This window comes from Thamnophis elegans, chromosome 2, assembly GCF_009769535.1.
Source record: "Thamnophis elegans isolate rThaEle1 chromosome 2, rThaEle1.pri, whole genome shotgun sequence".
NCBI lineage: Eukaryota > Metazoa > Chordata > Lepidosauria > Squamata > Colubridae > Thamnophis > Thamnophis elegans.
Genome location: NC_045542.1, coordinates 145,688,798 through 145,705,993, shown reverse-complemented (window position 1 = coordinate 145,705,993; position 17,196 = coordinate 145,688,798). Strand labels below are relative to the sequence as shown.

Here is a 17,196-nt window from a genome sequence, read left to right as displayed (position 1 = left end):
TTCCAAATTGCCATCGGTCCCCTGCCCCAAATGGATTGTCATGGCCTAAATGGATGAAATGAACTTTCTTCTTTGGTCTGTGGAAGCTGACACCCTGAATGAATGCATTGGCAGCAAAAGGGAGGATTCTATCCCTCAGTGATAAGGAAGAAGGGGTGGAGAAGAGAAGAGAAATAGAATAAACAGAGCTGGAAGGAACCTTGTAAATCATCTAGTCCAATCCCTTGCTCAGACAGGAATCCCTATACCATTTCAGATAAGTGGCTGTCTAGTCACTTCTTAAAAACCTCCAATGATGAAGGACCCACGATTTCTGGAGACAAGCTATTCCACTGATTAATTGTTCTAATTATCAGGAAATTTCTCCTCAGTTCTAAGTTGCTTCTCTCTTTGATTAGTTTCCACCCATTGCTTCTTGTCCTGCCCTCAGGTGCTTTGGAGAATAGCTTGACTCCCTCTTCTCTATGGCAACCCCTGAGATATTGGAAGACTGCTATCGTGTCAATCTTCATAGAAATGTAATAGACAACTCCAAGGAAAACAAAGCCCTCTTTTTTTTGTCCAATTTTTTTGATAAATATAAACTCTACAGTTTCACTAAGAACTGAAATGATCAGTTTCCCTTCATCCCATCAGAGTTGTCAAGGTTTTAGCAATAGCAATAGCAGTTAGACTTATATACTGCTTCATAGGGCTTTCAGCCCTCTTTAAGCGGTTTACAGAGTCAGCATATCGCCCCCAACAACAATCCGGGTCCTCATTTTACCCACCTCGGAAGGATGGAAGGCTGAGTCAACCCTGAGCCGGTGAGATTTGAACAGCCGAACTGCAGAACTAGCAGTCAGCTGAAGAAGCCTGCAGTGCTGCATTTAACCACTGCGCCACCTCGGCTCAGTTTTGATTTCTCTGCGCTTGTAACAACCAGTTTAGTTTAGTTTAGTCTTAGTTTTAACTTTATTTATATGCCGCCCTTTTCCCTGAGGGGACTCAGGACGGCTCACAATCCAGGGGGGGGGGAAGTACAAGACAAAGTACACACATGAAAACAATACATCGTTAAAAAACACAACAGTCATACTATTCGGGTGGGGTTGAAGTCTTTAGCCCCAGGCTTGTCGGGACAGCCAGGTTTTAAGGGCTATGCGGAAGGTCTGGAGGGTGGTGAGGGTACGAATCTCCACGGGGAGTTCGTTCCATAGGGTCGGAGCAGCCACTGAGAAGGCTCTCCTCCGGGTAGTTGCCAGTCGACATTGACTGGCTGATGGAATTCGGAGGAGGCCTAATCTATGGGATCTTATTGGCCTAGTGGAGGTAATTGGCAGTAGGCGGTCTCTCAAGTACCCAGATCCAATACCATGAAGGGCTTTGTAGATGACAACTAGCACCTTGAAGCGCACCCGGAGATCAACAGGCAGCCAGCGCAGCTCGCGGAGGATAGGTGTTACGTGGGTGAAACGAGGTGCACCCACGATCGCTCGTGCGGCTGCATTCTGGACCAACTGAAATCGCCGAATACTCTTCAAGGGCAGCCCCATGTAGAGCACATTGCAGTACTCCAGCCTAGAGGTCACAAGGTCACGAGTGACTGTTGTGAGAGCCTCCCGGTTCAGGTAGGGACGCAACTGGTGTACCAGGCGAACCTGGGCAAATGCCCCCCTGGTCACAGCTGACAAATGGTGTTCAAAAGTCAGCTGAGGGTCCAGGAGGACTCCCAAGTTGCGGACCCTATCTGAGGGGCGTAGTATTTGACCCCCCAGCCTGAGAGATGGAACACTTGGCCAATTATTGGGAGGGAAGCACAGCAGCCACTCGGTCTTATCTGGATTGAGTACAAGCTTGTTAACCCCCATCCAGTCTCTAACAGCCTCAAGGCCCTGGCTCATCACGTCCATCGCTTCATTGAGTTGGCACGGGGCGGACAGATACAACTGTGTATCGTCAGCATACTGGTGGTATTTTATCCCGTGCCGTCGAATGATCTCGCCCACCGGTTTCATGTAGATATTAAAAAGTAGGGGGGACAGGACCGAACCCTGTGGCACCCCATATGTTAGGGGCCTAGGGGTCGATCTCTGCCCTCCAACTAACACCGACTGCGACCTGTCCGAGAGGTAAGAGAACCACTGTAAAACGCCAGAGATCATCGGTCAATGCGACCAAAGCGGTTTCTGTGCTGTAGCCAGGCCTGAAGCCAGACTGGAATGGATCAAGATAACTGGCTTCCTCCAAGGACCGCTGGAGCTGAAAGGCCACCACCTTCTCAACAACCTTAACAACCTTCCCCACAAAGGGGAGGTTGGAGACTGGACGATAGTTGTTTAGAACGGCTGGATCCAGAGATGGTTTCTTCAGGAGGGGTCTCACCACCGCCGCCTTTAAGGCGGGGGGAAAGACCCCCTCCCGGAGGGAGGCGGCAACAACCACCTGGATCCAGCCCCGTGTCACCTCCCTGCTGTTAACAACCAGCCAGGAGGGGCACGGGTCCAGTACGCATGTGGAGGCACCTACAGCTCTCATGGCCTTGTCCACGTCCTCGGGGGTAACAGCTTGAAAATCAATCCAGCGATGACCTACCAGAATATCCCTTGGTGCCTCGGCTGGTTCTGCAGAATTGGAGTCCAGGTCCACCCGAAACCGAGCAACTTTATCCGCGAGGAACTGGACGTAGTCCTCAGCCCTGCCCTGCAACGGATCACCCGTATCCCTCCTATTTAGGAGGGAACGGGTTATCCTGAACAGGGCGGCTGGGCGCGACTCAGCGGAAGCAATCAGAGTGGCAATGTAAGTTCTTTTTGACGTCCTGATTGCCCGGATGTACTCTCTGATTCAGGATGTTAAAAGTGCTCATTTCGATTCGGATTTACTGGATCTCCATTGGTGCTCTAGCCGTCTCTTCCGGCACTTCATCTCCCGGAGTTCCTCGGTAAACCAAGGGGCCCTCCTGGATCCACTGCCTTGGAGCGGCCGTAGAGGCGCAATCCGGTTAAGAGACTCCGTCGCTGCCGAGTTCCAAGCAGCAACCAGAGTCTCCGCCGGACTGCGGGTGAGGGTATCAGGAATAACCCCAAGTTCCTTCTGGTGCCAAAATCGTGTGTGTACATGTTCCCCCCTCACCTACACATGTGCGCACAACACCCACCCACCCTGCCACAGGGGGGAATATTTGCCCTCCCCAGGCTCCGGAGGCTTTCCTGAAGCCTGGGGAGGGCAAAAACAGCTGCCCCCAGACCCCCGGAGGCTCTCCAGAAGGCGCAAATGGATCATTTCCGAACTTCCGGTTGGCCTGCTGGGCCTGTGTTTCACTCTCCCCAGGCTCTGGAGGCTTTCCTGAAGTCAGGGGTGGGCAAAAAACAGCCCAACGGGCCAACCGGAAGTTCAGGACAAACTTGCAGTTGGCCCATTGGGCCTGCTTTTCGCCTCCCCAGGCTCTGGAGGCTTTCCTGAAGCCTGGGGAGCGCGAAAACAGCCTCCCCAGCCCTCTGGAAGAACAAAAATCAGCTGGCCAGTGCACGCCGGAGCTGAGGGTTGTCATGCTGGCAAATATGGTTCCGCATGCCATAGGTTCCCCATCACGGTTCTAGTCCAGCCTTCTGTCTATTACAGGAATCTTCATCTCATTCTGGACAGTTTTCCAACAATGGAGCACCTATAATTTCATGGGGCAGGTTGTTCCACTGCTTAATAGTCAGGAAATTCCTTCTTACCAATAGAAGAGAAGGTATGTAGCTTGGTGTTGACTAGCATGGCTACGATCAGAGTGTTCTAGCTGTCATACCCAAGAATTATAAAAAGTCTGTACAGGTAGTCCTCGCTTTACAACTGGTCACATAACAATCATTCAAAGTTATGAATGGTGAATGGGGGTACTTACAACCCAGTTCCAAAGTTCCAATGGCTCCTCCTTGTGCCCCCGCCATGTTGGGCAATTTGCAAATAGCCACATTTATAGCTATTTTCAAAATGCCATTTGGTCATGTGACTGTTTTTCTTTTACAACAATTTTGACAAAAGCTGGCATTTACTGCTGGATTTCAGCAAAATTGACTCATAAAAAACCTTTGGTTGACTTAATGGCTGCAGTATTTGCCTAACAACCATGGTGGTCGCTTTACGACTATTTCATTCACTTAATGACCACTGCAAAAAGGTAATAAAACTGGGTTGATTACATGATGGCCCAATTTATGATTGTCACAACTTACAATTGTGATCTGCAGGCTTCGTTATGTTGTAAGTCAAGGACTACCTGTAGTGCTGGAGAGCCAGAGGGAAAGGGGTCAGGGCTAGGTTGCTACATGAGTATCCCAATTCTTGTGGCCACTCATGCAGCAACCCTTTGAATTCAATGACAGCTTTTCCAGGAGCTGCACAGCAGCTGCAGAGATAGGCTGTGTGATCCTAGGAAAAGATGCAGCTGCTTTAAAAAGCTGCTAACAGATGCAGTGTAAGCTCATTCAACCCCCTTTTTTCCCTTTTGTCCCAAACTCAGTGCAACCTTAAGAGAGGCCTTATTACACTAAATGTCTTCATCAATTTATCTCTGCAAAAGATAAATAAAAAAGATTGTGTAAATGGTCCTTTGTCAAACATTTTCAGCACAGTCACTTAAACACAATACCAAATTGCTTGCCTAAGCTTTTCTGCAGGTAAATGAAATATAAAACAGATGGGCAGATATTAGAGTAGGTACAAGGAAGTCAAATGATAAAAGGAAAGAAGAATGTCTGAAATATACCACCCCTTCAAAATAAGTGTGAGATGGACATAGATAGGAAACCTTTGATCATGGTTTAATCTGTAATTCTAGCTCTGCTACTCAAAATGAATTGAATAAAAATGTGGTGGGCAGATTAGAATAGTGCAAGGAAGTCAAATGATAAAAGGAAAGAGGAATATCTGAAATACACCACCCCTTGTAATAAGTGTGTGATGAACACAGATAGGAAACCTTTGATCATGGTTTAATCTGTAATTCTAGCTCTGCTACTCACAATGAATTGAATTAAAATGCGATGGTTAGTTTTTTTGTTCAAGATTATTAACTTTGAACAAAGGAATTACAAAGGCTGATTTCATCACAGAACAATTGGATTTCTTTTATAAATAATTTATAATGGTAAAGATCAACGCTGAGTTCCATTCTTGGTGACATTGGGTGTGTGTGTGTCAATTTCCAACAATCCATGATTTTGCATTGCTTTTTTTCTGATGGTGATTTTTCCAATCTATCCTCTCCCTTCAGCTTTCTTTGTGATTTCCACTTACAATCAGGTCTTACTCTAAATTGTTAAAGAATACCCAAAGTTAGTTGTCTGCTTTTCATTTGTGGTGACAAATAGATTGTGGCTCTTAAAATTCTCTACATTCTTCCTTGGAAGTAAATCCTAGTAATTGCAGTTGCATTTACTTCTAAGGTAGAACTGCCTTCTCTTGTGAAAGATACTGCTATCTTATATCTGATTACTTAGAAGCACGCCACACTAAATCCAAAGAATTTTATTTCAGATAGCTGGCTAGCTAGATAAATAGGTAGATGATAGCTAGATAGCTAGATAGCTAGATAGCTAGATAGCTAGATAGCTAGATAGCTAGATAGATAGATAGATAGATAGATAGATAGATAGATAGATAGATAGATAGATAGATAGATAGATAGATAGATAGATAGATTAGTGGGATCCATAGTTTGTTTAATCATGGTTCACTAAATGACCCACAATTGACAGGGTTCACACAACATATTAAGCTATAAATCACAGTTTACAAATCTCAGTAGTAGCTGGCTTCACCACACTAAGCCAAAATTAAATAAGGTACATTATGGTTGAGTAGACATGATCCAGGCTGCTGACTATTTCACTGAACCACCCGTCTCCATCTCTCTTTTTTTTAGTTAATCCTTATTAAATGATTCTTCTGACACAAATTGCTTTCTAGAAATTTTCTGTATGTCTTTGCTGCCATCTGGTACTCACCTGGACCTCTGCAGCCCAGATCCACTAGGTCAGTGTGTACCTTGGCAACTTTAAGATGCATGGCTGGCTAGCGAATTTTGGGAGTTGAAGTCCACCCATCTTAAAGTTGCCAAGGTTGAGAGACACAGCTCCACACCAATTTACAAGGAAGCCTTGTGTTCTTCCCCCATTGTTATTCACAGTATTCATTTCTTATGACCCCTTTGTCGACTCCAGCTCATTAGATTTTGCACCTTTGAAACCAATGCAAAATGTGTGAAGAGAGATGGTGGTTGGAAGAAGCAGCTACACCATCTCTTCCTTCAATCACTCATTATTTGTGGTCCACGTTGGCTGCCAAGACACATTTTAATTGACACTCCAGAATGAGTAAATGTGGAGGCACAGTTTTCTGTTAGAGATGTGTCCTTAACCAATGCATTCACACCTCTGCATCATCAGCCATATGCTATTCTCATTCTCTGAAGCATGTGTGCGCTTCAGTAGAGGGCACTGGTGTCTTTCCCACCCACAAATCGCTCTGCTAACCAAGACACAGGCAGCCAATCTTCCCTGGAACATCTTTCTATCCAGATGGGCAGGACGCTTCATTGGGCTGCCACCACCACAAACACAAAAGGGTGAAGTCCTTTATATACTCTGTGCATGCATGTGTGTGTGTGTGCGTGCGCGCGCACGCTAGAATAATATACCCTATTTGTTTTGTTATCATGTTTCACATGTATGTACCACCTACTCCCAAATACTCTGCCGAGTTAAATATTAAAACTATCAAAAGCATTTCAGAAAAATGTAAAGGCCTGAATAAATCTTGTTATATTATAATTGTTTTATTACTCTACCAACCAGGCTTAAGTAAGTACAAGGGCCAGTTCCCTGCTGCAATTGATGAATAGAATCTGCTTCGCAAAATGCACTAAACTATTATGTGGCTTCCAGCTTAGCATATTAACAGAATAACAGAATTGGAAGAGACCTTGTAGGTCATCTAGTCCAACCCACCCACCCAAGGAGACCCTACACAGTTTCTGACAAATGGCAGTCCAGTCTGTTCTTGAAAACCTCCAGTGATGAAGCTCCCACAACTTCCACAGGCAAAGCTGTTCCATTGGTTGATTGCCATGCCAAATTTTCTCCTTATTTCCAGATTGAATCTCTCCTTATTCAACTTCCATCCATTATTCCTTGTCTGGCCTTCAGGTGCCTTGGAAAATAGCTTGACCCGCTTCCTCTCTGTGGCAGCCCCTCAAATATTGGAAGACTGCTATCATATCTCCCCTGGTCCTTCTCTTCACTAGACTGGCCATGCCAAGTTCTTGCAACCATTCATCGTATGTTTTAGCCTCCAGTCTAAAGTTATTGTAGGAACCTAACCAATATAATTTAATCCACAAACCGTAGATGAAATAACTGTGGTCTAGATTAGAAGATAATATATGTTGCCCAGAGTTGAGTTACGGGGACCTTGGTGCTGTCTGAGCTTAGATAATCAAGCTTTCCTTGGTTGCTTGGTTTGGCTTGGTAACTTGGCTTGGTTAACTAAACTTGACTTAGTTAACATCGCTAATCAAGAACCCCAAGAACCCCACAGCCTTATTTATACTAAGGTGATTCGGATGCCAATGCAACCCCAACCTCTTTTGCAGCAAAACAGAGAACTAAATGACTGAGGTTTGCGAACTGAATTGAAGGCTCCTTCAATTATCCTAATTTCTTACATTCCATTTAATTTTCTGCCCATCCCTGACTTACACTATTATGAAAGGAAATAAACAACAGTTAGTGGTTGTTGATAAATGTATAAGCAATAAAAGCACATATCAAATAAAAACAGCAGGGAATTCAGGTGGGAGAATAAATAAAGGCTTAAAGTGGAATCTACTGCAGACTTTTTTTCTCTCTGATGCATTTATTTAATCTATGCCTTTGCTTTCATACATCTTGCAAAGCCAAAATGCAATTTGTTTTGACTTACACTGATATGTGATCCTGGCCCTTGTGAATTTGTGTATCAAAAATTATGGCTTAGCTTTTTACAAAAAGTGGGCCCATGGGGTTTATTCCACAACCCTACCCAACCCCAGTTGGGGAAGACGGAGGAAGCCAGAACTACTTGGGCTTCAGAAATGTGAATTCAGAACCTTGGAAAGCAGATGGGGAGTTTCCCAGACTCACTTCTAGTGAGTGAGTTCTGATGGAGTCTCTTGGAACAATTTCAGATGCTTCTACTTCCCAGATTTCTCGGCACCAGGATTAAGTTTCCATCTATCAGACAAGCTATTAATGGACGCAAAAGGGTCTGAACCCCCCCTTCTATTATTTTCCCCCTTTCCTGCAATCTCACACCAAACTTTTCTAGAATTCGACCTCATTTAGTTGGAAAATATGAAAAAAAATAGTATTGGCCATGTACATTTGGCCCTGCCCACTTTGCATTAAGCCACTGTCTCCTGAACTTTAGGGAGAAGGAGAAAGAGAAGGAGAAAGGAAGGAAGGAAAGATATAATAAAGGAAGAAGAAAGGAAGGAAGGAGGGAGGGAGGGAGGATAAAGGGATGGCAGGCAGGCAGTAAGGAAAAAAGATATAGGAAAGGAAGAAGAAAGGAAGGAAGGAAGAGAAAGGAAGGAAGGAGGGAAGAAGGAAAAGAAGATATAGGAAAGGAAGAAGAAAGAAAAGATAGAAAGAAGGCAGGAAGGGGAAGAAAAGGAGAGAAAGAAAGAAAGAAAGAAAGAAGGCAGGAAGCAAAAGATATAGGAAAAGAAGAAAAAAGGAGGCAAGGAAGGAAGGAAGGAAGGAAGGAAGGAAGGAAGGAAGGGAGGGAGGGAGGGAAGGAGATATTGGGATGGCAGGCAGGCAGAAAGGAGTGAGCCCCTGGCTAAAATTACATTGCAACTCTCTGGACTACATAGCCCACATTGCTCATACCTTCTGGGCACCGTGCATAGTCCTTAGTTGTTTTGGCAGGAGGAGGAGGTGCTGATACTCTGACTAAATAATGCTTCAGCATTTTGCTGTTGCTGCTCTGCCAGAAGAGACTTTCATCACATCTGCTTTGTTCATGCCACCTTCCTCAGCTTTTTTAATATTTAATGGCTTATTTACTTTAGGTCTCTGGCTTATTTATTTCCAGACGAGCACTTGCTATTTCGAACACAAGCCATCAGCTTCGAGTGTTGCCACCTTGTCAGATAGCGTGCTAATTTCTTTTTAACACTTTGCCAAGTTGCCCTGCCCAAGTCCCTTTTCTAAGCCCTCTCCCTCCCTGACAATTTGACAGAGGTCTTCAACCTTAAACGCCCCCCTTCCCCAAATCCTAGCGAGTTATTTGTTTTGAGAGGGGCAGCAAGAGTGTCTATAATGTTTTAAGTTATAATTCCACTCTGAACACGATTTGAAGCAATCAGGTTGACACGCCGAGGACTGCAAAGCCAGTGGAGTCATTCAGGGTTAGTATCTGTCATGTGTGAAATGCTTTACAACATTCGCAGGCCGTGCAAATAAAAGCCCACTAAGACAAGGCATTGTGATTGTTCCTATTTTGCAAATTAGAAAACTGAAGCTGATGAAACAAAAAAAAAAAAAACTTGCTTCCAGCCAGGGAATGGCCCTGTGTAGCATGGCCAAGATTTTAAATCAGGGGCCGGTTGCTTGATCGATGATTTTGTAAATGGGACGAATTTTGTAAACAAGTCAGTCCTTGGGCAAAAGGAATTAATGGATGCAGCTTTGTTGACATCAGCACTCAAGACAAGGACAAAGCCAGAGCAGAAGACTTCAATCTCCCACGACATTGTTGCAGATTTCAAAACAACCTTTTGGGACAAAATGAGACTTGAACAGCCCTTTAAAGAGACCTTTAAGTGCAAGAGATTGCTAAACTCCTATACCTCAAAAGGTTTCAGGGTGCCTCAATAGTTTTCAACAAATAAATGGATTTTTAATCCATGACAAGTGCTTCTTGCGATCTATCTCACGTTGCAACCTTCATCTACAAACCAGCTTGTCTTCCTTTCCCTCATCCCAATTTAAATCTGTAACAATTAAGCCACTGTCCTTAAACCTGTCCTTTTTAATAAAAGTACCGTACTTTTTGGAGTTATAAAACGCACTTCCCTCCCCCTAAAAAAGGGTGGAAAGGTTGGAGTGTCTTATATACCAAATACAGCCATTTTTGGCCTCCAGAAACCCTGCCCTGCGCAGCCCATTTTCGCCAAGAACAAGTTTGTTTTTCACAAAAACTGGGCGCACAGAGGGTTTGGGAGGTCTGCAGGGTCTGGGGAGGGCAAAAACATGATGCATGGGGGGTTTGGAAGGCAAAGAAACAGGCCTGTTTTTCACAAAAACAGGAGCATATTGTTGGGGCCCTCCCCAGCCCTCAGGGGCATTCTGCAGGCCTCCCAAACCCTCTACACACCACATTTTTGAGAAAAACAGGTGAAAAACGGGCTCATTTTTGCTCTCCCCAGACCCCAGGAGCACTCTGCAGGCCTCCCAAACCTTCTGTGCCCCTGTTTTTTGCCTCCCAACCCCCCCAGGATCTCTGATTTTGGTCTCTCCGAACCGGTTCTCCTACAGCGACGCCATCTTGATTTTTGGCTCTGCGCTTGTGCAGAACAATTTTCATTGCACATATGTAATTTATTTCCATTTTTAATGTTTTGCACATGCGCAGATCTATTTATGTGCAAATGCACATGTGTACTCACTGCAGCCAAGCATAGCCAACAGGGAAAATTGAAATATTTCATTCTCCCCACCAGGCTAAAGATGGCCTGGGAGAATGGTGGTGCTGAAGCCAGTAAGGCTGAGATCCAGATTTTGTAGAATAATATGAAAATGCAAGTATTGGGAAGAAAACAAATGTGAATGCAAATACATTTCAGGCTGTGGCATGGCTACCCCAATATAATACAATGCTGCTTAATTTAGAATGAACCAAGAGATGGAGATTGGTGCATCTGTATACAAGCTCATAAAGCATCAATTTTTCTTTCATCAAAGCCCCAAGCAACCCCAGATAGTTACAAAAACCAGACTGGCACAGGTAGTCCTCGATCTACGACCAAAATTGAGTCCAAATTTTTGGTTGTTAAGCGAGACATTTGTTGCGTGAGTTTTAAGTTCCCCCTTTTATGACCTTTCTTGCCACAGCTGTTAAGTGAACAACTCCTGTTGTTAAATTAGTATCATGGTTGTTAAGTGAATCTGGCTTCCCCCATTGACTCTGCTTGTCAAAAGGTCGCAAAAGGGGCACTGCATGACCCCAGGGGCACTGCAACCATCATAAATATTCAGTCAGTTGCCAAGCATCTGAATTTTGATCATGTGATCATGGGAACGCTGCAGTGGTCATTAAGTGTTGGGAAAAATGGTCATAAGTCACATGATTCAGTGCCATTAAAACTTTGGTCACTAAACAAACTCTTGTAAGTTGAAAACTACCTGTATTACATCAGTTCTTTATTTTTGAAGAAAGAAAGGAAAGGAATAGAAGGATTTGTAGGAAATCTTCACATCTGTCTTGAGTTTTCATTCTTTTTTATTTGCTGCCCGTAGATTAGCGAGGCTAAGCTTTTATTTCTCTATGCTACTCTGGCTCTTAAGCCATAAATGGCATATGAAATAAAAACAGTAATAGTAAAATGTCACTAAGCATTTGGAACAATCCATTGGGCATCACTGAAGCTGGAGTAAGTTTGGAGCAAAAAATAATTATTTCTTTTAAAATAATTGGTGGATAGTGTCAGGATTGCAGTCATATTCCTTGCTGGATATTTGGCCTGCCACACTCTCTAATATTTTACTATGCTTTTTCATTAGTGGGGAATTGGGAGGGGGAATAGTAAGGTGTAGAATGTGTTGTTGTCAAAAAAAAAATCCTTTCTAGAAGCCCAAGGTCATCTTTTGTTCTCTACACCTCTGAGCCTGACCGGAACTGGATGGGTGGAACTGCCAGCGTGGCAGTGGAAGACTGGACCATGTGATGGACTTGTTGGTGTGGGGGCAAGATCATGCACTTTCAACTGGGTGGAAACCCCGGGAAGTTTTCAGATTCAGGTTTTCACAGATGTACCAACATGTCTCTATTAATAAATTGGAACTTTGAGAAAAGCTCTGCCTTGGACTCTGATTTAATTTTGGATGCTATTTGGAACGTCGGCATTTGGCTGAGAGAAGTACTGCTCTACTGTCCCAAAGGTGCTTTTTTCAAGGGGCACCTGGACTTTCTGTTTTTTTTTCTTTGAAGACATTTCACTTCTCATCCAAGAAACTTCTTCAGCTCTGACTGGATGGTGGGCAAAGTTAGAGCTGGAGAAGCTTTTTTGATGAGAAGCGAAACGTCTTCAAAGAAAAAAAAAAAAAACAGAAAGTCCAGTTGCATCTTGAAAAAAAGCACCTGTGGGATAACCAGGACCTGGATGACTGAGAATCTCCATAGACATTCAGCCCTACTGGCTAGGACACCATGCACATTTGCCATTACAGAACAAGAACCATTTCTAAGGCAGTCCAAATTATGAAGGGCATAAGTACAGTAATTGCAGCAGATCCCAGAGACAAGGAGATGGGTATTTCATTTGGATTTTCTTTTCCTTTCCTTGTCCAGGTATCCTCCATTTATTTAAAAGTCAGAATCCAAACCAGGTTCTTCTCAGCCTGGACAACTTTAAAATGTACGGATTTCAATTCCCAGAATTCCCCAGCCAGCATTAACCTTTCTGTAATGATAATTCTGTTCGTCTTCTTTTCTCCTTTGTGATTGTTTAAAAGGGAGGAATATGGAAATAGTGGCTCTCCCCAAATCAAGTTTATTTATTTATTTGGGCGACACTAGTCTGGTCAAAATAACTGATGATGGGAATTGTCACAACAGTTTCTCACTCGTGGCTTAATTGGCTCTTTTTTTAATTGGCTCTAAAACAGATGTAAATTCTGGAATTGTATAATTGACACAGGAAAGTAGGCTCTAATCTAATGTATTTATTTGCAGTTCATTGCCTTTAAGTCTCATGATGATTAGGGGACTGGAGGCTAAAGCATATAAAGAACGGTTGCTGGAATTGGGAATGTCTTGTGGATTGAAAAGAACTCTAGGGGAGACGTGATAGCAGTCTTCCAATATCTCAGGGGCTGCCACAAAGAAGAGGGAGTCAAATTATTCTCCAAAGCACCTGAGTGTAGAACAAGAAGCAATGGCTGGAAACTAATCAAGGAGAGAAGCAACTTAGAACTAAGGAGAAATTTCCTGACAGTTAGAACAATTAATCAGTGGGATGACTTGCCTCCAGAAGTTGTGAATGCTCCAACACTGGAAGTCTTTAAGAAGATGTTGGATAACCATTTGTCTGAAATGGTATAGGGTTTCCTGCCTAGGCAGGGGGCTGGACTAGAAGAACTCCAAGGTCCCTTCCAACTCTATTATTCTGTTTTCTGTTCTGTTTTCATCATCCTGCTCTGACTGGACAACCAATGCAGTTAACAGCACAATATAACTACAAATGCAATTAGGACTTTATTAAGTTTAAAAGAATTTAATAAATTAAAATAATTTAAAAATAATACACAGGTACTAAATTTACTGCTCAAAAGGCCAATTTAAGAACATGTGCCTTAATTCTTTTTCTAAGGGTGGTCACCAAATAAAATTCCCCAGGGAAAGCTTTCCAAGTTGGGAACAACACATAACAAGGTAGTTGACAATCAGCCTTCTGAAAGCAGCACCAACATCTTTAAAAGTGCTTGGCCTGCAAATATTAGTATTTGGACAGGCCCACAAGAGGGGAGGTAGTCTCTTATGGGATGCAGTGGCTCAGTGGCTAAGACCCTGAGCTTTTTGATCAAAAAGATCGACAGCTTGGCAGTTCGAATCCCTAGTGCTGCATAATAGAGTGAGCTCCCATTACTTGTCCTACTTTCTGCCAACCTAGCCGTTCAAAAGCATGTAAAACTTCAAGTAGAAAAATAGGGACCACCATTGGTGGGAAGGTAACAGCATTCTATGTGCCTTTGGCATTTAGTTATGCCAGCCACATGATCACAGAGACGTCTTTGGACAGCGCTGGTTCTTCGGCTTTGAAACGGAAATGAGCACCGCCCCCTAGAGCCGGGAACTACTAGCGCATATGTGCGAGGGGAACTTTTACCTTTAGTATCTTAGGTGGTCAAGCTCTGAAGTCTTCAGGGCTTTGAAGTTTAAAATGAATTTTACTGAACTTTGCCATAAAGAAAGAAACCCACTCTTAGTGTAGCTTTAACAACACAGGCTGGGCATAAGTTTTGGGAACGGAGGTAACCAAAGGTATCAGGATGGGTTTTTTAAACGATAACTGCATAGGCCCATGACTAATATTAAAATCTTATGCCTGAAAAACGTTTGCCTGTTGCAAATTGGTGTGATAATTTTGTTATGGTTATGATAGGGGTACATAGAGCGGCGTAATGGCCTAGTGGTGAAGACACTCACCTCCCACTCAAAAGGTTGGGTGTTCAAGCTTAGGTAGCAGCAGGCATTTCTCTCTCTTAGGGCGGAAAGGAAAAAAAAATGCCTGCTGCGAATTTTGCATGGTGTCAGGAAAGGCATCTGGCCAGTAAACGCTCAGCTCCATCCAGTTGCCCTGAATCTACTCCAAATTAAAGGATTACAGCAGGGGTGAAATCCAGCAGGTTCTGGAGAACCAGTAGTGAAAATTTTGAGTAGTTCGGAGAACCGGCAAATGCCACCTCTGGGTGGCCCCAGAGTGGGGCAGGAATGAAGATTTTGCAGTATCCTTCCCCTGCCACGCCCACCAAGCCACACCACGCCCACCAAGCCACACCACGCCCACCAAGCCACACCCACAGAACAAGTAGTAAAAAAATTGAATTTCACCACTGGATTACAGGGTCACAAAAAGAGAGTTTATGGTAGGGGTACATAAATGTGAGAGCAACTTCAGTATAGTGTTTAAGGCATCAGAAACCAGGAAACTGTGAGTTCTAGGTCCATTTTGGCATGAAGCCAGCTGGGTGACCTTGGGCCAGTCACTTTCCCTCAGCCCTAGGAAGGGAAAGCAAAGGTAAGTCTTGCCTTGCCAAGAAAACTGCAGAAACTTCTCTAGGCCGCCTCCAAGAATCGGACATGATTGAACGGAAGGAAAAACAAAAACATAAATTCACAGAGGTAACTGCAAAGCATCAATCAATAACCCTAACCATTTGGAGCGGGAGGATGAGACAGCCAAAATAAACAGAAGGAGTCATTTGGAACAAGCAAACAAGAAATATGCCACGGACTCGGCACTTGATAAACCAATAACCTGTAAAGGGCTTGGAAAAGATATTCAGCTGCCACGGAACAACTACTATACCTACAAAGATCAGAATTGCGCAAGCCACAACAATCGATGGAAGCAAAAATTGGACTCTGAAGGAGCAGGATAGGCTTTTGAACTTTGGTGTGTGTTGGAAAAGACCTCAACAACCTGAAACAATCCACATGGCCCTCCCTCCTTATGACATTCCAAAGAAAGCGAGGATACTGCAAGGTGCTTAGGCACCAGGAAAAAGGGTTGTAAAAAAGTACAGCTTATCTCCATGCTCCCCACTTCCTCCATTTGAATGGCAGTATCACGTTAGGGATCTGACAGGGAGAAACAACTTGGGATTGAGGAGAAACTTCCTAACAGTGAGAACAATCAACCAGTGGAACTGCTTGCCACCAGACGTCATGGGTGCTTCCTCACTGGAGGTCCCCTCCAACTCTGTGATTCCATGATTCTGTAACAGTCTCTTCCTTGAACAGGGGGTTCGACTAGATGCCCTCCAAGGTATCTTCTAGGTCTGTTATTCTATGATTCTGTAAGGTTCAATCTGAAATCTTAAAAAAAACTTCAAATTTCTTGGTGGTAAGAACATAGACTTCCATTAATTAAAATGAAAGAGGAATGTATGTGGAGTTTTAACACGTATTAAATTTCTACAGTCAACTTGAAAGCATTTTCTTGATATGCTGTAGCAAATATTGTAACTGGGCACCTAGACTCTGCATCTATACAGGTGGTAGGTTCCTGTACTTTTTTCTTTTATTTGTGTGTTTCCTCCGTTAATCTAGAAATAAAATCTTAAGGAAGTGTCTTTGCTTGTCTTTTCGAACCAGATCTTTTGAACCAGAGCCTCACTGTTCGATCTGAAGCCTTGAAAATGGACGTTTTCAGAAGAGTTTCATGGGACCTTTCCAAATGTATAACTTTAAAGGACTGGTGAGCCTTCACACCCACTCAGGTTACCAGTCACTTTAAGCAGAAAGATAGGCAGAATATACATTTATTAAATAAACTAACCAATAACTCGGCATTGCCCGGGTATTTATTTATAGGGGGGAAATGTCCGGACCAAATATAATTTCTAATGTTGGATTTTCCCCCTTACCAGAGGGAGCCCCCTTGTGGAGTACTGTGAAGCTGTTACTATGGCAACTCCACTACAATGTACAGTAGAAGCCATTTTAAGGAAGTACAATAGAAGCCATTTTAAGACACAACAGGCTGTATCTTAAGAAAACACCCCCCCAAGGGAAGTTGGGGTGTCTTACCCCCCACAGTATTTGTTTCCAAAGGGTAAGTCATCTGTGTACCAAGTTTGGTTGAAATTGCTCGAGGTGTTCCAGAGTTATGGTGCAACATACACACACAGCCATATATGATAGATAGATAGATAGATAGATAGATAGATAGATAGATAGATAGATAGATAGATATAGATCTAGATCTAGATCTAGATCTAGATCTAGATCTAGATCTAGATCTTAGATAAATAGTATGTTTTCCAGGCAAACTTCTAGATCTAGATCTTAGATAAATAGTATGTTTTCCAGGCAAACTTCTTACCTTTTTCCTTCGAACCATACTTCCCCAACTACACAGGTGGGACTTTCTGGATCCAGGTCTTGGTTTATATTTCCAGCCCTGATTGAGGAAAGAAAAGAGAGAGAGAGATTTGCAACTCTATTTTATAGCCAGTCTTCTTTCCAATTCACAAATCACAGCAGGGAAAACACATAAATGATTCTAGGTGTTGGTTCAGAACTGCAGTGATGCTAAAAGAAATAATATCCCTTTTGATGTTGCACTCTTGCATATAAGTGTGCAAAGTATATTTGGTCACTCTCCTCCCTGGCCACCTGTGAGAATAATATTTTCACATGTCAGAATGAGACTGTGGGCCCGCTGAGCTTCACAGCTCA

At 43.4% G+C, this 17,196-nt stretch overlaps 1 protein-coding gene across 1 annotated transcript in view; it reads right to left on the bottom strand.

The window, feature by feature from the left end:
* GABBR1 (gamma-aminobutyric acid type B receptor subunit 1) overlaps window positions 1–17,196 on the bottom strand; it is a 208,009-nt gene that overhangs the window by 116,785 nt on the left and 74,028 nt on the right. Inside the window, exon 2 of the mRNA XM_032208492.1 lies at window positions 16,841–16,918. Within this exon, the coding sequence (XP_032064383.1) occupies window positions 16,841–16,858 (18 nt within the window). The 5' untranslated portion in view covers window positions 16,859–16,918. The remainder of the gene's footprint in view (window positions 1–16,840; window positions 16,919–17,196) is intronic.